The following is a 25,203-nucleotide window of genomic DNA, read 5'->3' on the forward strand; positions in this document are numbered from 1 at the left end:
GCATGTAGTTGCTTTATTGTTTTGGTATTTTAGCTGTCTCGTAACTGCAGTAGTTTCTTCTGTGGGTAAGGGTTAGAAAGGAAGAAAAAAACCCCAAACCCAGTGGCCCTCTGTACATGGCCATATGATCTATGACTTGGTTTCAAAGGACTGACTGAAAGCATGGCTCTCCGGGGGGAAAAAAACCCCACCCCCCAACTATTTATATACTTGTGTGTGTGTGTGTGTGTGTGTGTCTGTGTGCAGGGAAAGTAGACTTCTGGGAATTTCAGTAACACTGCATTGTAACCTTCTCTGTTTGCATTCCCCTCAATTCTGCGGTGCTCAGGGAGAGGGAGGAAGACGGCAAAGAGAGGGAAGGCATCAAAGACTGGGGGTCAGATGAAGGAATAAGGGAGGCAATACTACCTGAAGGAACTACTGTGTAGTTCATGGGTTGTTTGCTCTTTTCTCACTGCAAGCAACTCAGCTGTTTTTCTCCCAACACTCAATTCTTAATTCAGTACCTGGATTAGCCTTCCTGTGTGCAGATACTGCTTTCTGTATCAGAAAAGGCACATTTTCACTACTGACTTGGAATGAGCTTGGTTTCCTTAGTTTAAGCAATTTATGCCCTTCATCTTCCTCTTACAGACTGCAGTATCCTTCTCTATTAAAGCAAACACTAAGTATTTTTATAGCAGTTTGTTCTAGATCTTTAGGCACTACTGGCAGTACCATGTATATTTGATTGCCTGCCATCTTGTCATTATTTGGTCCTCTTTTTCTCTTGGGTAATGACAATATATTGTTTGGAAAGTCTGTAAATGTTTTCTGTGCTGAATATCTGACTTAGGTGTATTTAGATTTCTGGTGAAAGTTCCTGCTAAAAAGGCAGCAAGAAGAAAGTAAGTTTTACTTAATCTCTACAAGTCATCATCTCTGTGCCTCCAAATTGTAGTTCCCTTCTAATGTCCCAGCCCCTCCTCTCCAATATATACCTCGTGTGTTGATACCCTTTATTCCCATGAGAATGGACAGGATCACATTAAACAGATCTAATTGCCAGTTTAACTGAAACAAGCTAGAAACAGCAGGTTTAGGCTATTACTTTTATTAACAACTTCAGTAAATCACAGTAGTAGTTGGGGTCTTTGTCTCCTGTTCTGCTCAAACGTGAGGCACCGAATTCCCATCTTGTGTCTTGTTACATAGAATTAAGCAACTCCAAAGCTTCTTTCTGTACCTGAAAGAAACACACTTTTAACGAACCAGTGCCAGGTAGTTGTGGACTCTTGTAGCAGAACTTGTTGTGCAAGCACGCAGATGGTTCACCACAGCCCTGTAAATCCACAACCCTCCTGCAAGTAGTCATTTTTGTTCTGTAGCTCAAGATGTTCAACGCTTGAAACATAAACCCACTTAAGTTAGCGCCTTTGGTGTAATTCACTTAGTATATGCAAAGGGCTTATTTGTGTTTGAATACATATGATTAGCTCTTGATTTTGCTGTAGTCCAATAGTAGCATATAGTAAGTTGTCCTGTATCTGACCATAACCACCCAACCCGGCATTTTCAAAATCAACACCAGCTGAAGAAGTGTGAGAAGACTGTTTCTGAGACCCCGTTTGCCTAGGGATTCTTGGTAAAATGTGAATATGACCTCTAGCATCTACGTTAAGAAACAAAAAAAATCCCAACAAACTTCTGGTCCTGAGAGAGCAAGCAGTGCAGGCAGCCAGACACTGCAGATACTCAGATGTAACAAATGTTCAGAAAACCTACTTATGCCACATGCAGAGACAGGAATTCCAGTTTCTTGGCACAGGCCAGTTTCCTTCTTACTGGACTACCAGGTCTAGTTCCCAGTGAATTCTGCACCACCTCTCTCAGTTCAGCAGCTCTGTACCCTTTTGGGAGAAAAGGACACAGATGTCCATACTGGGGGCCAAGCAGAGCTGCAGCAGGTAACAGCAGCTTCCCAACTTGGCTACTGCACAAAAATCCTTATTGACTACTGCATAGTTTCTAAAGGCAGGCTGTTGTGACAGCTGGTTTCATATCTGCCTGGAGCTGCTAGTAACCTGCAGAAGAATTGATTAATTTTATACCTTCCTGAGACCATCTCTCCTTTAGGCTATTAGATTCCTATACATTTTGCAAAGCAGTGGAGGAATGGAACCTTTACTTGTATTTCTACTGAAAGATGTTACTGAAGGAGCTTGCTTTTGGGAGAAACATTTTGAGCCCTACTACAGAATCTACAGAGGAAAACCCTCAGTCGTGCTTTTTTCTGAAGTACAAAGTCCTACCAAAGTATTCCTTACAGTTAAGACATTCAGAATGTCACAACACATTTTAGATGTTTTCTGTAACAGTTAAAACATCTCACACTTCAGCTTAATGCAAAATATATTAGGGGTCAATCAACTGTAAATCAGTCTTTGTTAGTCCTGATGGCAACAGGATTGTGTATGAAAGGTAATGTAATTGCTGTGGTTTATACTGAATGCAGTATTAAGTCGATCTAATCGGTTACCCCTCCTAGAAGCATTCTTTGTGTTCAGGTAGGAAGCAGCTGTCTACCCTTCTGAACCAGGACCAGTTCAAAGGGTAACTGAGCCTCACACCCCCTAGCCTGGAGATTTGCTATCAAAAGATACAGTACTTCCATTTGTCTCAATTGGGCTTGCAGTGTTAAATGTTAATGGACGTAACTGGGTTTTGCTGCAGCCATGCTTTTTTCTTCCTTCTGTTCGTGTGCTTTTTAGATCTTCAAAACCAGTGATTTCTATCTTTCCAGTTCTAGACATATGAAAAGTGAATCTGTGCTCACCTAGACATAGGTTAGCTCACGTGCCTGCCTTAACTGTGGTGCTTAAGTTAAGGATGGATTAATGTTAGCCACAAAAACAATCATGAAGAAAAAAGAATAACTGCTGTTTGTTATAAACAAAGTATTTCCAACCATTGTGGTCAGAGGTTGTTACCAACATACTAGAATTTTTTGGTGTCTAGATGTCATCCTGGATTATAGGTGCTTAACTACAATTTATTCTGAGTGACCATAAACCATTCCACTGCCATGATGTCACAAGTTGCCAGTTAAAATATAAGACTGTACTACTGCAGTTCTTCATTTCCTACCTGTTTGTCCTCTTCTGTGTGTGCAGGATACTCCTTTGCTTTGCTTAGCCACAGAAGAGCCATCTTTTTATTGTTTAACTTCAGGTAAGTCTTCCCCAAAAAGAGCAAATTTTTGCTGTAAAAATTTGGGTCAGCTGTACAGAGACAGGAGAAAAGCTTTACGTGAGAGTGAGCATCACACTGTCAACATCATAGATACTTACTTTCAAAAAGATGAACAGTATTTTGGCTTTGAATCAGAAGGAAGCCTATGTAAAACTTCTACTTCCCAGGTTTTGGTCTCATACATGAGTTACATGAACTAGTAGCTTGTTAATATGCTAAATGAAACTAGGTTCCTCACAAGGAGGGATCTTAATGTATAACAGCTCTGCTTTGCACATTCTGTACTTTTCTGGGCCTGGTAGGTACTGCAGGCAATGCAACCACCTTAGCAAGCAGAGGCCAGGAAATCAGGGCACATTTCCCAGCTTAAGACCATACATATGCAGGTGTTAGCTTGGCTTTTGCTGCACAGAAAGCAGGCTTAAAAAGAATGTGCCCACATTTAACTTTTTTTAAGAAGCATTTTATAAAGCCTGATTTGGCTATCAGTCATTATTAAAGACTCGACTACTGTGCATACTTATAGCACAGCACTTCTCTGCTGCTGGATCTGAGGTCAGGATTCAAAACATACGGAGTTGTTCTGGAAGCAAATTTTGAGAGCAAGTCCACTGTTTCAGTTCAGAGCTGCATCAGTTGACACCCCAGGGAAGATGATACACAATGAACTTTTAACTTCACTAACTATATAGGCATCTTTAATAGAACACCATCTTCCCTTGTCTTCCTTTACCTTTCAGCTAGTCAGTTTTGCTTATGGCTTTACTCTTTGAGAAATAACAGGTCTGTGTTTTCTTTTACACATGGACATTTTTACTGCCAGGTAGATAGGCATTCTGATCTAAATAGCTTGTGAAGTAATAAAAGAATGTGCCTTCACTGTTGTTCTACTTGGAACACAGAGGAATTTTGAACTTTAAGAAAATTAAAAAAAATTACATAAAATTCCCCTTTTTTCCTTACTTTGTGCATTCTAGTTGAATGCCTTGGGGAAGAGTACTGTATTACTAATGAAGATACTAATGTTACTTTAATACTTATTCTGAAGAAATCCCTCATGTTGTTCTCTGTCATAGTAAACACATAGCATGTTTCTGAGCATCTCTGATGAAACATTCCAATGTGACAGTCTACTGTGTTGACTAGCACAACAGGCTGGTATGTTTATCAGTAGATCACACTCTGTTAAGGTAATACCAAAAACTAGAGGTTTATTGCAAGTCATCATTTATAAAAAGATACTATCCTGTCCAGAAAAGCTGGAAATACTACCTTCCTCTGCCATGTGGAAGTAACGAAGAGCCTGCAAAAGATACAGTGGTGATCTTTAAAATGGAGAACAAACTGAACACAGTATCAAACTAAAGCCTTATGCACATGCTGAACATAGCTGAAGGACTTCCTGTCCGTGATCTCACTTTTATTAATTCAGTAAACTACTGATGGTTCTCATTCAATGTACAATCAGATCTGACATCTCAACAGAACTAGTACTTGTCCAACTGTTCCCCTGCCACTTCCTCCAGAAACACAGTAACTCTATTTGGTACTCTGTGTGTAAACACGGTACCTAGCAAATTGGATAGGGTTAGCATAACTGCAGTTTCCTCCAGCCAGTTCTCATGTATAAATTTAATAGATGAAAAATCTTATGATTCAGGTCATAAATGTTGACAACTACTTGAGGGAGCACCAACTCCTACAGAACACCAGTTAGTACCCTCTTACATGAGGATCTTTATTAAAGCCACACACATTTTTCAATTAGTTTCCCATCCTGCACATCAGAAATTTCAGTCCATTCCTACCTGTTCCTGATGTTACCAGCCAGAGGGAAAACACAGACAGGGAACTTAAGTGTAGATGTATCTATAGAACAGACTTTACTGAAACTGCAGAAGTCTTACCAGCATGGCTCAACTACAGTTCTCAACTACAACTTTGCTGCTTCAGCCAATTTAAGCACTACAGAACTTGATGCTGGGACTGGCATGATTCTGCACGATTGGAAATCCTGGCTGACAGTTTGCATTCTTCTGAGAGTGACTGTCAGAAAAACTTAAAAGCGTGACATTCCATTAAAAAGTTTTCTTTTTCAATCAGAGCTTAAATTGCTTTTTGCGTAACCGCAAGAGCCTTCTGCAATTACTTTCTAGTGACTTCTGCCTCCCCACCTTAAAAGAGCAAAACGCAGCAGGCTACATACTGGTTGATCAAAACAAAAACTAACAAACAGCTGCAGCAAACTTTCCTATTACCAGTTCAATTTTCTGGTTTCTCGTACAAGTATACTGTGTTAAGACACCCTAGAAGATATATGTCTGGACAGTATGTTCTAGGGTATGTGATGGCAGCAATTACAAAGACACAAAAATACTTTTGACTGAAAAAAACCCAAACCATGTGTAGCCAGGGTATGAGAAATTGTGTTTGTGGTAAGTAACAAAGCAAGCTCTTGCTTTTTACATACAAAGAGAAAAGTCCTCATAGTCCTATCAAATAAGTGCATGGTATAACCACCAAAGAAATCATCAGCTCCAGAACTATTACGGACAGTTACCTGCAATACATCGCAATAGTAAAATATAAGTTACACATAGCTTGTTATTTCCTGCTGCACAAACTACATAAATAATTTTCACTATTCTGTGTGTGCTACAGCTGGAAAAAAAACAAGAAAGACTGTTACGTTGTTACGTTTTTAGATATCCCTCACTCTCCTGTTATATTCCCATTTTATTAACTGCAGTTCTAAAATCACAAGTCCAGGCTTATTCCATAAACAGAGGTCAGCTTTGTCAGGAAAATTAGTAGAAGTGTATCAGCAGCTTTGAGGGGGGAATATTTATTGTACCTCTTGAAATGTGGAGGTTGGTGGTGAGGCAAATAGTGTTGCAGCTATTTTTCTTTGGTACCATGGCATTTCAGCAAAGGTGTAACACCTGGAGCAAAAGGAAACATTTGTATATACCGTTCATTTTTTTTTCTCATCTTCGAGTAAAATTCTCTTATCTTGGATGTCATAATTGTTGTTTCATGAATCACAACTCCAGACACACCACAAGTTCTATAAGCAAGTTCTTACAACTGCGTAACAAACCAGCAAGATGTCCGAAGTTGCTGCGTAGCTCTGCTAAAGAAGTGTCGGTGTGTCTTTTACTGGGAACTGCTATTACATTGGACAAACTGGAGGCAGTTATTAACCATGAGACAGCTTTTGAGCTTGAATGATTTTAACCATTTATGTGTACTTGATACTGTTCTAATGTATTTTCAAAAACAGGGTGCAACTGAGTAATGCCATTGCCTTACCTCAACACTACCTTGTCTTTCTCTCAATTATTAATATGAAGCAGATCTGCAGTATGTCCCTGAAAGACTGATCTACAAGAATGAAAATAAATCCAAGAATCAAACTACTGTGTTCTAGGCTAGGCCATTCTATGCTGTTGTACTATCTACTAAATAACAAAGGTAATCAGTCGCCTATCTCAGAGATGTTGAAAGGATTAAACATTTGTTAAGTACTTCAACCACACAGAACATTCCAGGTGTAAACATCAGACAACTCTGTTCACTTTATTACCCCCACACACTGAGTATAAAAATATTATTCTCTGTGCAAAATAGAGTGCTCTAGAGGAGGTGAAAATCAATAAATGCAATTATGGAAGTGTTTGGAGGAGAGGGGGTTAAGGCATGGAATAAATAAACATTCCAAGTTGAAATTCTGCCATCAGATGTGTCTTACCAGAAGTGCCAATAAAAAAGGTTCAATGTAGGACAGACTACGAAGAAAAGGCAAAAAGTACTCAAGAACTGGCTTATATGAAATTCCAGTTTCAAATGAAGATGCTCTGGGATGCCATGAGTATACAATATAGGAATAGTGGCAGAATTATCCCTTAAATGATTTCTGATCAGCTTTTCTAATTTTCCCTAGGAACAAGCTTCCTATCTCAGAACGGAGCTTGAGGGTCATTCAATTGGTAGCATATGCTTCTGTTTAAAAATTTAGACTACTGCAATAGTTAAGTCGTGGGAATGAGTGGTGGATGCTGCAAAAACAGTGTTTGTAAACTAATAAAAACCGTCGGAGTACTAAACTGTAATTCACTCTGATATTCACAAATACTGGGTTTTAGTATATTTTTTAAGCTACAAATACATTTATTTATTTTCAATCTTTCAATCTTATGCTAGAGATTTCCTTTAAAACAACATAGCTGCTTTGGTGTCTTTCACACAAATAACCAGAAATGCTGCCTGGAGTCTCTCACTAACAGACAAAGGTACTGCTTTCAGCCACACCGCTTCCACAGAATGCCCTTGTTTGTCTGGAAAGGTGGAATTGCCAGTCCCCTCACCTGCTGTGTAACAGTAATTCAACAGTAACAGTTTCACTAAGCAGCAAGTTCAATTTCAGAGATTTTTGTTAATGTATATGCACTTATAAGCTGCCTTTACTTAAAGATAACTTAAAAAATACAGTATCAAATACAGTATGACAAAAAAAAAAAAAAAAACAACCCAGAAGTCTTTCAGGAACACATCTTGCTTTTGATAGCTTTTCACTATACACAGATTGTATTAAGTTGCAGACAGCACCAAAATTCAGCATAATTTCAGGGTTGAGTTTTGTTTCCATTCACACTAATAGAACAAAATAAGTAGTACTCACAACCTCTGATGTAAGTACGTTTCCACAGCAGACATCTGCAAAATGTATTTTTAATAGTTCCATACAGTAAAACAAAGCAATTTGTTTGATGACCAATTATTTTTCATCTTTTTGAACAGCATATGCCTTAACAGCCAGACTTTTTCAAGGCCTGATGTCCTATACCTGTTCAATAGGTTTTCATGTATGCATCAACTAATTACAAGCCACTGAATTATTTCAACCATTTCTGCAATTCATATTAGACTTCTTATATTGTGGCATTTTGCTTTGCCACATGCTAACTTTTGTTTGAAAATATGCCTTACCAAATGCCTATAAGATGAATTGTTGTAGCATCTTTTGGATTCAGTTCGATGGCTTTCTAGTGAGGGGGAAAAATACACAAGATGCAAAAAGTTGTTTTGCCACATTTGGATTAAAATACATTTAAAAAATAGACTGTTAATTAAACCAGATTAATAGTGTGTAGAATTTCAAGGCAGTATGTTATTTATTCAGTGCACAACAAAATGGCCTCCAAGAAACCGAAGACACTGACAGATTTCTAAGCACTTCTGTTTAGTAGTAGTAGGTCATTAAGAATTTCACTTCACATGAGACTTTGCACATTCAGATTTTTATATCATTTCTGGTGGTATCTGTAGTCCTTTATCTTCTCCAGGACTTTCCTTTACTGCTACACAATCCACAGTTAAAAAGACAGCCACACACCCATTTCTCAATAGCACAGATATGTTTTATCTAGCCCTGTGAGGTGCCAAAAGCACGTCAGCTATTTCAAGACTCCCTTCTCTATGGGCTTAGTTTACTGCAGGAGGTAAGTTTGTCCTCCTTGAAGGCTGGGGGGGCATTCAGGACTGTTACAAAACCAAAGTGTCACCAGCAGATTTGAACAGTACATTTGCCAAAGAATAGCTCACAACTGTCATGCAGTCTACATACTGGACACATGAATGCTGTCATATGCATCACTGCTTACATTACCTGGAAGTGCTCTTTGATAACAAAGGCATTTCCAATTTTAGTCTTAATTCCTTCGAAATCTCCAACATCGCTGAGGCAGATTCCATACCACTGTAATTCAAAGAACAAAAATAAAACATTTAATACAGCACTATGGCTGTATTAGTAGTAGTAGTAAATTAAAAACAGTAGTAATTTAATAGTAATTTAGTAGTAAATTAAAAAACAACGCAATGGAACAGCTGCCACCACCACTGATGACAACAAGCAATTTCCAGTGAAACTCTATAGAGCTATTGTGCTTAGAAACAGCATGTGAAACATGGGGCATGTGTAACATTATTGAGGCTACCTAAGAGAAGGATAAGCTAATTGCATCAGCTGTAGTCAGCCTCATTGGTCACCTCTTTCGTGGTCCTGCACATATTTAACCAGTTCCTGTTTCCTGTACAGAGGCAATTTAGCTGCCAAAGTCTGAACTCTGATCTTCCAAAACAGGGGGAATTAGAAGTCTCACTCATTCATTCTCAACTGAGAAGTTAAATTATACTGAAGTCTGCTGTAACAGCACATTTGTTCCAGCTTCCACTGGCAGAAATCAAAGAACAAGACATGAGTTATTTTGCTTGGCTCACCTTGTGCGCCGCAGAATTTGATTCATTTTTTTCAAGTGCCCTTTTCGCATACTCAAGGGCTCCATATGCCAGTTGTTTCTTCTCCTCTGCAGAAGTACTGCTGAGCTGACCTAGGTCTCGTGATGCCCTTGCCAGCCGCCATAACAACTCTGCGTCATCACTAGTTACGAACAGAAACACTACAGCAATCATAGAATTTAAGCAAGCAAAGGGCTTAAACCAGCTTTTCAATATGTACCCTAAGTGGGTGATAACAGTGTATATGCTATGTACAACTCTAAGGTAACAACAATGGAAACCCTCCATTACAGACTCTCTTGACAATATCTTTGTTGTACCATTATGGTCTGTGAGGCAAACATCTCTGTAGGAAAGGGCTTTGTTTTCTCAAAAAAGATGCAGAGTTAAAAAAAAACCCAACAGTACCACTGAAAACACCAGAAGGAAAACAAGCACTATTTGGTTCTTAGCTAGACAGTATTTTTTCCAGCATCCCACTGATTTGATATTAATGTTTACTAGGAATGTTAAAAACATTATCAATCTTTTCCCTTATAATTGTAAGTAAATAATCAAATTCTTCCTAGAACAACAGTGAAAAAACAGATTAGCCATTCCACTACCACATAAAGTTGTACCTTCATATATGTAACCATATAAAATGGTGTGTGGTATGTTATAGCCAAGGGGATTTTAGGTTTTATTATCTTGTTAACACACTGTTTTGAAACACTGCTTGCACTCTATGTTCAGCTAACTACCATTTGAATTTTGTCTTACTATTTTAATAGAGGCATTAATATTTAAGTTTAGAAAGTCTTTCAGAGCTTCTTATATGGTGATAAAACTCAAACCAAAAGTATTAAAAAGCATACATGAGTTATTGTTAAACTCAGAGCAACAATAAACACCAGTCTTGTTCTATGGAGTAAGACTGGGTCACTGCTCAGGGTGCAGCAGTCCTGCCTGCACTATTAACACACAGTAACAGAAACAGCTGATTCATTTTTCACCCAAGTCACAAAAATGCTAAGTACTGCTAATGGAATCATTACTCCTCACAGAATAATTAGTATTGTTATACACCTAGCAGCAAGCTTACACTTTGCTTATGACATGGTGAACCTTACAGGTTAGGACCTTCATTTAACTTACCAGGCTTTATACTTGTGCCCCTGCCAAAAAGGGGCAGTGGGAAAGAACTGAAAACTGAATAGTTAATTCCCTCTAGAAATGTTCTAGAGATGCCTTGTGTCCTCCAAAGGAAGGGACTTTGCATTTTCTGCCTTCTCCTTGAACAGCTTGTCCCAGTTCACTTATCAATAACACTTTGTGCAACTAAGACATAAGTACATGAGGAAGGAGCTTTTTTTGTGCAGACTCAAATACACGAGACAAATGAAAGCAGAAGAACAGCTGATCAGCAATGAAAAAGGAAACAGTGACTCGAAATTTTTAATAGCTGAATTGTAGGTACTTTGATCATTTAGTAATGTGTAGGCACATTGCAAGGTTTTGTTGTGGGTTTTTTTTTCCACTGTAATTTAAAGAAGTCTTAGAGTAACAAATCAAGCAAGAAACCCTCCTTCAAAGGACTGAAAACTTGAGTGTTGACTCTCACCACCTACAGCTACCAGTCCTCATTTCATTCATTTTTCCATTAGGAGGAAAAAGATCAAGAGTCCTTTTTTCCTACTTACATAAGGGTGAAAGCAAAGTTCTCCAGCATACCACAATGAGAACATGAGTTGAAAAAAATTGATATAGAAGAGCACAGAAAAGAAGTCACACTAATGTCTCAATGCAATAAAGTACCTATTTTTATGTTGAACCAGCAACCGATACAGCTTTTCCGTTTCTCCGCTCCCATACAGGTAGTCTGCTTGCTCTATAACTTCTTCCACTTAAGAAGGAATTAAAATTGTGGAAACAGAAGAACAAATCACATGTAATTAGAACATTATGACATAAACAAAACATTTTAGAGCAAGACAACCTAGCTAAAACGTAAGGAACAAACATGAGGATGTAGTTCCTTTTCAGTGAGCAACTAGGAAGAGAAACAGTGCTGAATACCTGCCTCTCTCATGAAATTACAGAACAGCTTTCAGCAACAGAGCTTTGGATTGTTTTTTGTCCATTCTCAATATCATTCCAAAGTTTTGCTAGAATCTGACTGCAGATTGAGTGGGTCCCATTAGCTTACTCAACAAGCCAAACTGAAACATCGCTCAAAGGTTTTCTGAGTGAAGTCCTCCATGTGTTCAACACACTAGAAGCAAAAATAATTCTGAAAATCAGAATCAGCTTTCTAGAGTGGCAATTTATGAACCAAGTACCCATTGTTCTTAGGATACTTTACATCTTTTTCTAAAAAATACTGCAAAATAGAGATGGGAAAGTACAATTTCCACAACTGAAGACAGTAATATATAAATAAATATAATATGTATATAGTACATAAAACAGCATTCCAGAAATGGAAATATCAAATGCCACAACATACAGGATTCTACAGTGAGAACAGAGAGAATTAGGAGGAAGAATACCCAAAAGGAAGCAGGTAGATAATTCTATTAAAGAATTTAACTGTACAGGAGATGATCAAACTCTGAGTTTACTCTTCTGCCACCAACATTAAAACATGAAAAAATTACCTTTTAAGTCAAAAGCCTTCTCTAATTTCTTACAGAACTTTCAACTATGCTTATCATCTCTTTAATACTACTCTTGGGTCAGTGATCAAACTTCTTAGTGAAAACATAAGCTCTTCCCCCCTCCCCCCCCCCAAAAAAAAGTGTTTATAAGCTTTCTTTTTTCAAGTTATCTACTGAATATGGTAGTCATATTTCACAGCAGCAGGTTTTCTTATAGAAGAGAAAAAAAAAACCCAACATTGAAGGCTACTAAACACGAAAGTCTTCTCTTCAGCTTAGAAATATCCTAGAATATAAATCACTGAAGATCAGGCAAGCGTTCTGGATAATTTTTAACCCTGCCCACCTCTAAATGCTTTCCATTAACCATTTCAAAGATAAGATAAGGCAACAGTTTACATGGACTTTGGATTTTAGCATCCAAAATGAGCTTCATGGTACATCTTCAGTATTATGCTCAGCAAACTGTTATGTTTGCTTTCTTAGTCTCCCTGAATGCTACTAACATATCTAATGACTAAATGCTCAGAACTCAAACTTCTGAACACCTTTCCCACCAGAGGTTTTATATAAATTGTTAGACTTCTATTTCTTTAAGAATGTTTTTCATGTATTTCTTTTTCAGTCTTATTTTCACAATACTACTTGTCTTCTGGAAAGCCCACTAACACTGCCTTTTTTTTTGCAATGTGCTTTATTCAAGTGAGACCACTAAACAGACCAGAAGCAACTAAGTAGTGTTCTTTATCTTCCTCATGGGAAATTTTCTTATTTGTATACCAAATAGTTACCTTAAATCTATTCACTGAACCTCCACCTGTTGCAGCAAATTAAAAACAGTTCCTTATCTATTCAAAAGTACGTTGTCTGAATTTTTGTGTAAGCTTCTAAGACCTTCCTCTCTTTGAGACACAAAGAAACAGGTTACCTGAACTGACTACTTTATGATCTACACAGTAAATGTATGTTTCATTTAGGCTCACTCCCCATTCAGTTAGGTTTACTCTCAAACTCCCTTAATTTACCATGTGATAAGCAACTAATAAGTCTGCAACAATATTCCCTTTTAAGATGTTACTTTTCTTTCAGTAGTGGGACTGTCTTTATTCAGATCTTGAAAAGGACGTCTTATCACTTGTTCTGTTCTTTATTGTGGTAGATAAAGGCTTTTCTTCCTTTTTTTTCAGTGTGACAAAAACCAAGATATTTCTCAATTTTGTCTGAAATGCAATTTCTGTGTGGCTTGACTAGATTAAATAGAAATTGCACTGTGTTTATATCGAAAATCTGAACTAGAACTTCTACAAATTAAGGTTTGGTCTGCAATCCTAACCGAGTCACATCTTTCCCGATATGTTACTTAAAGCCTGGGCTACAACTTAGGTGTATACACCTTGTGCATGTAGTATATGCTAGACAGGATAAGCTACTAGATCTGCTTTCAGTGACATGTGAAAAGAATCACTTGTTAAATTGCTACAAGGCTACCCTGAACCAATTCAAAAGCATCCTATTATGAAAACACATTGTATGCAGTCTTAATGGAGAAAATCAAGAGCGTTACACCATTTTCCTATATAATTCTGGCACTAAAACCAAAAAGTTTGCATTAAAATAACCTACGTACTTCAAAATTTAAAAATATTACCTTTGAAGCTTGCATGAACCTCAGCAAAGGCAGAAATCAGCTTGTGAGCTTCATAAACCAGAAAAGCCCCTGCTGAAAGCACAAGCCCCCTCTGAAGGCTTTTTCTAAGCGCCTGCATGGGATCACAAGATACGCATTAATAAACACTGTCAACCTGACTTAAAAGTTTGTATGCTTTCTAGTATCATTTATATTTCAGATCTTGATCAGAGAAAAGCCTTTTGAAAGTTAAAAGAAAAAAAAACTTCGTAAGATAAACCACATTATCATGAGAGTATTTTCTAGGGTTTTTTTTTCAACATGGGCTGGTAATTACACTTTAAAATAGGAACAGAGCATTAGACTGAAAATAAACCATAAACATGTTCAAAAGCCATGTAGACACGGCCCTTTGTGACATGGTTTAGTAGTGGACTTGGCGGTCCTGGGTTAAAGGTTGGACAGGGAGATCTTAAAGGTCCTTCCCATCCTCGCAGATTCTATGACTCTAAGAATAGGGAGCACACACAAGGTCAGAAGCAAAGTAACAAACTCGCGTTTCCAACGAGCGAACGAGCCCAGGGACCCTGCTTGTGCAAAACCGCACCAGCTCCTCACCGCGCCCCGCCACGCTGGTCTCCGTAGCGGCCACCCACCCCAGCCCCCGGGCCGCGGGCAGGCGAGCGGCAGGCACAAGCCTACGAAGAAGACCGTGGAAGCGGCTGCCCACCCCGAACAACAACGCGGCTACCTCGCTGTCTCCGGCTCCGCGGCTGGGCCCCCGGCCCCGCGGGCCGTACGTCAGGCCTCCCGCCCCGCGCCGGAGCAGCCTCCCCAGGCAGGCAGGGCCGCGGTGGAAGGGCCGCGCCAACACCAGCGCCTCCATGACAGCGGCCATGGCAGCCCCGCAGGCAGAGCAGCCAGCCCGTCACCCGGAGCAACCCGGCTGAGGGGGAAACGACAGCAGCGGCTGCGCGGTCAGCCCGCCAGCCATTGCATGACCCCAGCGCCGCGCCGCGCCCCGCCTGCCCGGCCTGGGGCGGCTGTGAGGGGCCCCCGCGCATGCGCCTGTCGCCGGCGGCGACACGGTTGGCGTGGGCGTGGCCGCCGCGGCGCCGCGGGTTCGGAGCTGCTGTCGATGTTCTCGGCAGGTGAGGAGCGGGCTGGCTGTTCTGCAGTGCCTGCGCTACGGACGGGACGGGCTGGGCTCGGTGCTGTCTGGGGGCAGGGCAGAGCGCTGGGCGCCCGGGGATGCCGGCCCGTCGCCTGGGAGGGCCCCGTTTCCTTCCCGTGCTCGCTAGGCTGTGCGTCTGCCCGTTTGCCGCGGGTTTTGCTTCCGCTCTGGCCTGAGGAGAACGAGCTGCTGCCCCCCCAGAGCGGTGCACCCCTGCGGCGGAGAGGCGTGTGGGGCCGGGCCGGGCGGGCCGCGGCTGGTGCCGCAGGCGGCAGCTGCCCTCACCGTGCCTTCTGCTGACACACCCGTGAGTGTCCGTACCGCTTCCTGCTCTGAGGAGCGGGCCGCTCTCCGCGGGGCTGGACACTGGCTTCGACGGAGCTGCGGCGTAAGTCGCCTTCCTCCGCGTCCCTCGGACTGCGTAAAGGTAGAGCTGTGCGTCGGGACACTGGTGTGCGGGAGGCCGGTGTCTGTGGCGGTGTAACGCTGCTCCCTTTGGGGAGGAGACTGTCAGGAGTCATCGTCGTTCCTAGAACACTCGCTGCTCTTTCTGGGCGGCTGCTAGAGCGGGTGGTTGGTTTTTTTTCTTTTAGCTGCATTTGCACAACAAGCTGACACGCATGTTGCCATAAGTTACTCTTCCACTAGGGAAAAGTTAAAGTATGAAAGCTTTTCACTTTGCTTCCTTACTCGTATCTTCAGGGTGCATTAACATGCATTGCTTTGTCTCCAGAACTTACATTTGTTTTCTTGGGAGTTTTGTGTCCTTGAAAGTTCAGGATAGAGATGTTTCTATGGTGGTACAGAAGGGTTGTTAGTGAAAGTGATTAGATGCAAACTTAATCCCAGATTATTACTTTTTTTTTGGTTTTTTTCCATTGAAGTTTTAAACTTTAACTTTACATATTAGGAAAAAAAAAATCTTCGCTGTGAGGGTGCTGAGCCACTGCACAGGTTGCCCAGAGAAGTTGTGTCTGCCCCATTCCCAGCAGTGTTCAATGCCAGGCTGGACAGGGCCTTGAACAACGTGGTGTAGTGGAAGGTGTCCCTGCCCATGGAATGAGGGTTGGAACTGGATGATCTGTAAGGGCCCTTCCAACCCAGAGCATTCTGTGATATGTGTAATCACAGAGGTAAGATGGTTTCAGAGGGCATGCAGGACATTAGTAAACATTTGAAGAAAAAAAAAGTAAACAAGAAATAGGAGCAAGAAGAGCCAGACAGAGGTCTTTTTGTTCTTCTGTTAAGGTTTTAGGAAGAATGTGGTGTTTTTCCAGTAAGTATATTTGTGATAATATTTTGGAATTAATCCGTACAGACCCGTTATATGTGACTGATAGACCAATTTTAGTGTGAAAGCAAAAATCCATTTCAGTTAGACTGAATAACTAAGCTATTATTAAATGTCATCTGCCAGAATTCCAAAGTAACAGTGCTATACCACAGTGATTTTACAGCCTTGTGTTATGCCCAAGGTGTTTAATGTTTCTCCAGAATTTAAGGCTAGAGGGAAGCCATAGCAGCTGTTTTGTACAGGCAACACTGAAGATTCTTCTAAAAGAATAAAACTGAACTTGACAGGTTAATATTATTTCCTGGGATGGAGTTGAATTTTTCTTTTTTCTCTTATTCTGATTTAGTATCAGATTCTGTCATTACCGTGTTTTCCTTTAGGCAGTACCTTTAGGGACAAAATTAAGTAGTAAGACACTAAATTATTTATTCCTTATTATTTTGCTTTATTTTTCAGTTAATGTCAGAGTGCTCTCCCAACATAAATAATATATGATCGAGTTAGTATTTGTAGGTACTAGTTCCTGTTAAACCCAACATAGTTTACAGACAGGAAGTAGAATTATGGTGCTCTTTACAATCTTAAACTTCTTCTCCAACCTTAACAATTCGGTGTTTAATGTCTTTGGCTTATCTTTAATATTGCTTTAGATGAGATGCTCCTGCTCAGGGATTTAAAAATAGCATTATTAAGCATTTGAAGGATTTCTGAATATAGGAGTTTGTGGACTGGGTTTCTGAGTATGAGCATTTGTTTAGGAAGTATTCTTAATTATTTGGATAACTTGCTTCGTACTTTCTTCTGTTGTTGAAAGAAGCCTGTATCCCGTAGATCCTTCTATCCTGTAGGTGGATCAGGTGCATGTGTTCACTCAGTGCTTTATCCAAGGCACAGTTAGGAGCCAGTTGAATTAGTTCTGGTGGTGGCAACTTGCTTCCAGTGCTTCTCACATCCTGGAGGATTATTATGAAATCCTCATGGTGGGTAGTTAGCACATGTGAGATAATATGATGGTTCTGGGAAGCATCATTGCTGTGTGCCTTTGTTCAGTGCCACTGCCTGTGTGTATGCAGAGCATGTATAATGCCTCCCAGCCACAGTGAATGCAGAGTGCAAGTAGCTGCTGTGATAGTGAATTGAAGAACAGATGACTGCAGAGCTCTTGGTTTGCCTACAGGAAGTTTTGAAATACATCTGGGCAGTAGTAAAGTGTAATTTTGTGATTGTCAGGTTAGTGTTACTGTTTATACTGACATACAAAGTGATATTTTATATCCTGGACCACTGTGTAATAGTACTTTCATGGATTTCTTCTTGGCTGTCTTTAGCTGAAGCAGCATAGGAAAGTGTTGGTTTCTCAGAGCATAAGCCATATTGAGAGCTTGCAAGCTGGTGATTTTGGTCCACTTACTTTAAACCACCGTCATTTTATTAAAAAAAAATATATAAAAAAGAATAAGACAAAAAAAAAGTAATATCATGTTTGTTCTTGAAATCTTAAATGGCTTTTTTTGCTGGAGTTTTAACCATCTCATTTACATAGTACTTTGTTCTCTAACAACGGCTCTGAGTTTCCACAGTGCTTCTGTCATGTGCATATTAAACTCTTGGACAGGTTACTTTGAGGAGCTCTAGTTACAGAATCACAGAATCACAGAATCCAGGGTTGGAAGGGACCTAAAAAGATCATCTAGTCCAACCCCCCTGCAAGATTCCTCAAAGTATATGCAGTTAAACCTGTTACTTTGATTGATATATGGGAATAACAATTCTTGTTTTTAATTTGCTTTCATTTAACATTTTAATGCTACTATTGAAGCTTAGCCTTCTGCCGAGAAGCCCAGAGGCAGACCTCTGAGGCAAGTTGCTGTTATTAAAAACCGGTATTTGTAACAGTGAAGTGTCACAACATGCCAGACTTGAAATGGACTGTAAGGTTTAGTCTAAAATGTTATCACTTGCATCTTATTTCTGCAATGAAACACAGCAAGTTTTAGTGAGATACAGGTTTTTCTCTCTTCTGGATAATGTTGATTAAAGTCACTCAATGAGAGAAATTGCAATAAAGAATACACTATTTAAGATAGTTTTAAAATTGCATAGTTGATAGATTTTTTTTCCATAAAGTAATTGATTTAAAAATAGTCTGATAAAACATGTATGCAAGAAACATGTTTTCCCCGGCTGAATGCTCTCTGCCTAAACCAACTAAGTTTTGATGTTATGAGATCTGTGTTTCTTAATTTTCTTGTTCAGGACACAATATTACCTTTTATCATTTAGCTCACTTAGATCAAAACATCACTCAAAATTCTTAAAATACTGTTATGTGATGAGGAAGCTGTGAAGAACCCACACCATAAAAAGTGCGTGTAAAGGGTAAATGCACATATTCAGGAATAAAAAAAAGTCAACAGAAGGATATTTAGACATGGTTGTTTGTAAGTCATTTGGTGAGCAGGCATCCTAGAAGTCAAATTAATAGTTTCTGGTTTGTGAGGTGGGAATTTTTAAAAACAGAATTCTGAATGTGTTCTTTGGCAAGGTAACTTAATTATAGATTTTTATATATATCTTCTATATATATAGATATATATATCTTATATATATATATATATTATGATATAATAGGAATCACAGAAACATGGTGGGATGGCTCCTATGACTGGAGTGTTGGAATGGAAGGTTACAGGCTCTTTAGAAAAGACAGGCCCGGCAGGCGGGGAGGGGGAGTTGCCCTTTATGTTAGGGATAGGCTGGAGAGTATGGAACTCTGTCTGGGGGCAGGTGAGCAGTTTACAGAGAGTTTGTGGGTCAGGGTTAAAGGGAAAACAGCCGTGGGAGACATTACTGTGGGGATCTGTTACAGGCCGCCTGATCAAGGAGAACCTGTGGATGAAGCACTCTACAGACAGATAGGAAAAGCCTCACGCTCGCAGGCCCTTGTTCTCATGGGGGATTTCAACCACCCTGACATCTGTTGGAACGATGGCACTGCACGGCACAAGCAATCCAGGAGGTTCCTTGGTTGTGTGGAAGACAACTTCCTTCTGCAAGTAATAGAGGAGCCGACAAGGAGAGGTGCCATGCTTGACCTTGTGCTCACCAACAGGCAAGGGGTAGTTGAGAATGTGGTACTCCAGGGCAGCCTTGGATGTAGTGATCACGAGATGGTCGAAACTGAGATCCCCAGGAGAGTGAGAAGAGCATGTAGCAAGCTCACTGCCCTGGACTTCAAAAGAGCAGACTTTGGCATCTTCAGGAGCCTGCTTAGTAAGGTTCCATGGGATATAGCCCTGGAGAGCAGGGGGGCCCAAGACTGTTGGTTGATATTCAAGGATCACCTGCTACAAGCTCAGGAGTGTTGCATCCCAACTAGAAGGAAGTGCAGCAGGAGGGCCAGGAGACCTCCTTGGATGGATAAGGAGCTGCTGAGGAAAATTCAAAGGAAAAAAGAGGCTTATAAAAAATGGAAGCAAGGACAGGTGGCCTGGGTAGAGTACAGGGATGTTGTCTGGGAAGCTAGGGACCAGGTTAGGAAGGCTAAGGCCCAGTTAGAATTAAACCTAGCCAGGGATGTTAAGGATAACAGGAAGGGATTCTACAGGTACGTAGCAAACAAAAAACAGACTAGGGACAACATAGGCCCCCTGAGGAAGCTTTCAGGAGAACTGGCTACACAGGATTTGGAGAAGGCTGAGGTTCTGAATGACTTCTTTGCCTCGGTCTTCACTGGCAAAGGCTCTGACTGCACCACCCATGTCTTAGAAGGCAGACGCAGGGAGTGTGAGAATGAAGACCTTGGGCCCACTGTAGGAGAGGATCTGGTTCGAGACCATCTTAAAAATCTGAACGCGCACAAGTCCGTGGGACCTGATGGAATCCACCTGCGGGTCCTGAAAGAGCTGGCAAATGAAGTTGCTAAGCCACTGGCCATCGTATTTGAAAAATCATGGCAGTCAGGTGAAGTTCCCGAAGACTGGAAAAAGGGAAATATAACCCCCATTTTCAAGAAGAGGAAAATGGATGATCCAGGGAACTACAGACCAGTCAGTCTCACCTCTGTGCCTGGTAAAATCTTGAAGCACATTCTCCTGGACAGCATGCTAAGGCACATGAAAAACAACGAGGTGCTTGGTGACAAACAGCATGGCTTCACTAAGGGAAAATCCTGCCTGACCAATTTGGTGGCCTTCTATGGTGGGGCTACAGAATTGATGGACAAGGGTAAAGCAGTTGATGTCATCTACCTGGACTTGTGCAAAGCGTTTGACACTGTCCCACAGGACATCCTTCTCTCTAAATTGGAGAGATATCAATTTGATGGATGGACCACTTGGTGGATAAAGAACTGGCTGGATGGCCGCACACAAAGAGTTGAGGTCAATGGCTCGATGTCAGGCTGGAGACCTGTAACGAGCGGTGTCCCTCAGGGATCAGTGTTGGGACCGGTCTTGTTTAACATCTTGGTCGCTGACAGGGACAGTGGGATTGAGTGCGCCCTCAGCAAGTTTGCCGATGACGCCAAGCTGTGTGGTCTGGTTGATATACTGGAGGGAAGGGATGCCATCCAGAGGGACCTTGACACGCTTGTGAGGTGGGCTGATGCCAACCTTATGAAGTTCAACCACGACAAGTGCAAGGTCCTACACCTGAGTCAGAGCAATCCCAGGCACAGCTACAGACTGGGCAAAGAAGAGATTCAGAACAGCCCTGCGGAGGAGACTTGGGGGTGCTGAACGATGACAAAAAGAACATGAGCTGGCTTCAGTGTGCGCTCGCAGCCCAGAAAGCCAACCGTATCCTGGGCTGCATCAAAAGGAGCGTGACCAACAGGTCGAAGGAGGGATCTGGTTTGCTGGTGACAGGCGGGATACACCAGTCCCAGAGAAAAAAAAGGGTTTTGGGGCAGGAGTTAGCAGGGCTTATTGACAGGGCTTTAAACTAGTTAGGAAGGGGGGAGGGGATTTAACTGGGCCTGTTGGGGACAAGCCCAAGAGGAACATGCTAGGGATTGAAGGATGGCGGGCTAAGGAGGACTATCAATCTCTTGTTTCACTTGTGGGAAAGGATAGCTCTTTAGACCCTGTCCCGCAGGGGAAAAAGAGTACTAGGACTGGCTCCCTGAAATGCCTGTACACCAATGCACGCAGCATGGGGAATAAACAGGAGGAGTTAGAAGTCTGTGTGCGGGCTAAAGGTTATGATCTAGTGGCGATTACAGAGACATGGTGGGACAGTTCACATGACTGGAATGTGGTCATGGATGGCTATGTCCTTTTTAGGAAAGATAGGTCAGCGAAGCGAGGTGGTGGAGTTGCTCTTTACGTGAGAGAGCAACTAGAATGTATTGAGTTCTGTCCGGGGTCGGATGAGGAGCAAGTGGAATGTCTGTGGGTACGAATCAAGGGGCTGACTGGCACGGGTGATACAGTTGTGGGGGTCTATTACAGACCTCCTGATCAGCACGAAGGAGTTGATGAGGCTTTCTACAGGCAACTGGAAGTAGCCTCGCGACTACATGCCTTAGTCGTCGTGGGGGACTTTAATTACCCCGATATTTGCTGGAAGACTCACACAGCCAGTCATTCACAGTCTAGGAGGTTCCTCGAGTGCATTGATGATAATTTCTTAATGCAAATGGTGGACGTACCAACTAGGGGAGCAGCGCTGCTAGATTTAGTACTCGCCAACAAGGAGGGTTTGGTCGAAGTGGTGACGGTCAATGGCAGCCTTGGCTGCAGTGACCATGAGATGGTGGAGTTTAGGATCCTGTGTGGGAGGAATAGAATACCTAGCAAAGCCACAGTTCTGGATTTCCGAAGGGCCAACTTTGGCCTCTTCAGTCAACTGCTAAGGGAAGTCTCATGGGAAAGTGTACTAGGCGGTAAAGGGGCTCAAGATAGTTGGTTAGCATTCAAGGACCGCTTCTTCCAAGCTCAGGATCGGAGCGTCCCAATGAGTAGGAAGTCAAGTAAGGGATCTAGGAGACCGGCGTGGTTAAACAAGGAGCTGCTGGGCAAACTCAAGTGGAAAAGGAGAATCTATGGATTATGGAAGGAGGGGCTGGCCGCTTGGGAGGAATATAGGACAGTTGTTAGAGGATGTAGGGAGGCAATTAGGACAGCTAAGGCCTCCTTGGAACTCAATCTTGCTAGTCGGGTTAAAGACAATAGAAAGGGCTTCTTCAAATACATAGCAAATAAAACTAAAACAAGAGGCAATATAGGCCCACTGCTGAACGAAGTGGGTACCCTGGAGACAGAGGATATAAAGAAGGCAGAGGTGCTGAATGCCTTCTTTGCCTCTGTCTTTACTCCTGCAGACTCTCCCCGAGGGCCTCGGATTTCTATAGCCCCAGAAGGAGTCAGGACAAAGGAGGAGTTTGCTTTGGTAGATGAGGATTGGGTTAGGGATCAGCTATGCAAACTGGACATCTGTAAATCGATGGGTCCGGATGGAATGCACCCACGGGTGCTGAGGGAGCTGGCGGAGGTCATTGCTAGGCCACTTTCCATCATCTTTGGTAAGTCGTGGGAAATGGGCGAGGTGCCTGAGGATTGGCGGATGGCAAAGGTCACACCAATCTATAAGAAGGGCAAAAAGGAGGACCCGGGTAATTATAGACCGGTCAGCCTTACCTCCATCCCTGGAAAGATGATGGAACAACTTATTCTTGACTCCATCACTAGGCATATCAAGGATGAGGGGGTCATTAAGAACAGCCAACATGGTTTTATGAGGGGGAAGTCATGTATGACCAACCTTATAGCCTTCTATGAAGAAGTGACTAGGTGGAGGGATGATGGTAGAGCGGTAGATGTGGTTTTTCTTGATTTCAGTAAGGCATTTGATACTGTCTCCCACAGCATCCTCATAGATAAGCTGAGGAAGTGTGGGCTTGACGATCAAGTAGTGAGGTGGATCGAGAACTGGTTGAAAGGAAGAAGGCAGAGAGTTGTGGTCAATGGCGCAGAATCTAGCTGGAGGTCTGTGACTAGTGGAGTTCCTCAGGGGTCGGTGCTGGGACCGGTGCTGTTTAATATTTTCATCAATGACCTGGATGAGGGAACTGAGTGCACCCTCAGCAAGTTTGCTGATGACACAAAACTGGGAGGAGTGGCTGACACACCAGAGGACTGTGCTGCCGTTCAGCGAGACCTGGACAGGCTGGAGAGTTGGGCGGGGAGAAACTTGATGAAATTTAACAAGGGCAAGTGTAGAGTCTTGCATCTGGGGAAGAACAACCCCATGTACCAGTACAGGTTGGGGGTTGACCTGCTGGAAAGTAGTGAAGGGGAAAGGGACCTGGGGGTCCTGGTGGATAGGAGGATGACCATGAGCCAGCAATGTGCTCTTGTGGCCAAGAAGGCAAATGGCATCTTAGGGTGCATTAGAAAGGGAGTGGTTAGTAGGTCAAGAGAGGTTCTCCTCCCCCTCTACTCAGCCTTGGTGAGGCCGCATCTGGAATATTGCGTCCAGTTCTGGGCCCCTCTGTTCAAGAAGGACAGGGAATTGCTTGAAGGAGTCCAGCGCAGAGCCACAAAGATGATTAAGGGAATGGAACATCTCCCTTATGAGGAGAGGCTGAGGGAGCTGGGTCTCTTTAGCTTGCAAAAGAGGAGACTGAGGGGTGACCTCATCAATGTTTACAAATATGTGAAGGGTAGGTGTCAGGATGATGGAGCTAGGCTTTTTTCAGTGATATCCAGTGATAGGACAAGGGGCAATGGGTGTAAACTGGAACATAGGAAGTTCCACGTTAACATCAGGAAGAACTTCTTTACTGTAAGAGTGACAGAGCACTGGAACAGGCTGCCCAGGGGGGTTGTGGAGTCTCCTACACTGGAGATATTCAAGGCCCGCCTGGACAAGTTCCTGTGTGATGTACTGTAGGTTACCCTGCTCTTGCAGGGGGGTTGGACTAGATGATCTTTTTAGGTCCCTTCCAACCCTTGGGATTCTGTGATTCTGTGATTCTGTGATCCTGCCCCTCTACTCTGCTCTTGTGAGACCTCACCTGGAGTATTGTGTGCAGTTCTGGTGTCCTCAACATAACAAGGACATGGAACTGTTGGAACAAGTCCAGAGGAGGGCCATGAGGATGATCAGGGGACTGGAGCACCTCCCGTATGAAGACAGGCTGAGGAAGTTGGGGCTGTTCAGCCTGGAGAAGAGAAGGCTGCGTGGAGACCTCATAGCAGTCTTCCGGTACCTGAAGGGGGCCTATAGGGATGCTGGGGAGGGACTCTTCGTCAGGGACTGTAGTGACAGGACAAGGGGTAACGGGTTAAAACTTAAACAGGGGAAGTTTAAATTGGATATAAGGAGGAAATTCTTTCCTGTTAGGGTGGTGAGACACTGGAATCGGTTGCCCAGGGAGGTTGTGAGTGCTCCATCCTTGGCAGTGTTCAAGGCCAGGTTGGGTGAAGCGTAGGGTGGCATGGTTTAGTGTGAGGTGTCCCTGCCTATGGCAGGTTGTTTGGAACTAGATGATCTTGAGGTCCTTTCCAACCCTAACTATTCTATGATTCTATCTACAAGTAGTTGCATGACTTGTTACACCAGGGTGCTACCAGTCCAGTCGATAAGTGCTTGAACTACCTGGGTATGATGAAGCTTGTATAAATAGATGATTCAGGGCAAAGGAGGAGTTTGCTTTGGTAGATGAGGATTGGGTTAGGGATCAGCTATGCAAACTGGACATCTGTAAATCGATGGGTCCGGATGGAATGCACCCACGGGTGCTGAGGGAGCTGGCGGAGGTCATTGCTAGGCCACTTTCCATCATCTTTGGTAAGTCGTGGGAAACAGGCGAGGTGCCTGAGGACTGGCGGATGGCAAAGGTCACACTAATCTATAAGAAGGGCAAGAAGGAGGACCTGGGTAATTATAGACCGGTCAGCCTTACCTCCATCCCTGGAAAGATGATGGAACA

The 25,203-nt window shown here is 42.4% G+C and overlaps 2 protein-coding genes across 6 annotated transcripts in view; one reads left to right on the top strand and one right to left on the bottom strand.

Annotated features, from left to right (window-relative positions):
* Positions 1–1,077: 1,077 nt before the first annotated feature.
* Positions 1,078–14,859, bottom strand: RMDN1 (regulator of microtubule dynamics 1). 3 transcript variants are annotated; one of them, XR_010610245.1, is made up of 11 exons: positions 14,528–14,859; positions 13,819–13,930; positions 11,329–11,416; positions 9,514–9,673; positions 8,900–8,989; positions 8,221–8,276; positions 6,086–6,173; positions 4,504–4,534; positions 3,127–3,260; positions 1,765–1,889; positions 1,078–1,225 (listed from the first exon to the last, which is right to left on the bottom strand). XR_010610245.1 is itself a non-coding variant. In XM_065668535.1 (10 exons), exons 1-10 carry the CDS (start codon positions 14,693–14,695, stop codon positions 1,187–1,189), a joined length of 966 nt encoding a protein of 321 aa, XP_065524607.1. In that variant the 5' UTR covers positions 14,696–14,858; the 3' UTR covers positions 1,078–1,186. The 3 variants fall into 3 exon arrangements, 2 of the variants coding, with proteins under 2 accessions (XP_065524607.1, XP_065524608.1); XM_065668535.1 differs by lacking the exon at positions 1,765–1,889 and having other exon boundaries at positions 14,528–14,858; XM_065668536.1 differs by lacking the exon at positions 1,765–1,889 and having other exon boundaries at positions 14,549–14,857.
* The window catches only part of CPNE3 (copine 3), a 35,679-nt gene continuing 25,316 nt past the window's right edge, over positions 14,841–25,203 (top strand). The window contains exon 1 of one of the 3 annotated variants that reach the window (XM_065668531.1): positions 14,841–14,948. The gene's annotated coding sequence lies outside the window, so the exon portion shown is untranslated. Of the gene's footprint in view, positions 14,949–14,996; positions 15,399–25,203 lie in introns of those variants that run through there. The other 2 variants (XM_065668532.1, XM_065668533.1) reach the window with 2 other exon arrangements.

Source organism: Lathamus discolor, chromosome 2 (genome assembly GCF_037157495.1).
Source record: "Lathamus discolor isolate bLatDis1 chromosome 2, bLatDis1.hap1, whole genome shotgun sequence".
Lineage (NCBI taxonomy): Eukaryota > Metazoa > Chordata > Aves > Psittaciformes > Psittacidae > Lathamus > Lathamus discolor.

What these genes read in the sequence shown, in the direction of transcription:
- RMDN1 (XM_065668535.1), bottom strand. Translation starts at nt 14,695, where the DNA reads ATGGCCGCTGTCATGGAGGCGCTGGTGTTGGCGCGGCCCTTCCACCGC. An exon ending in GGTTCATGCAAGCTTCAAAG is followed by an intron (nt 11,417 to 13,818) that starts GTAATATTTTTA and finishes TTCCTTCTTAAG; the next exon opens with TGGAAGAAGTTATAGAGCAA. An exon ending in CTTCCACATGGCAGAGGAAG is followed by an intron (nt 3,261 to 4,503) that starts GTAGTATTTCCA and finishes GTCTCTGTACAG; the next exon opens with CTGACCCAAATTTTTACAGC.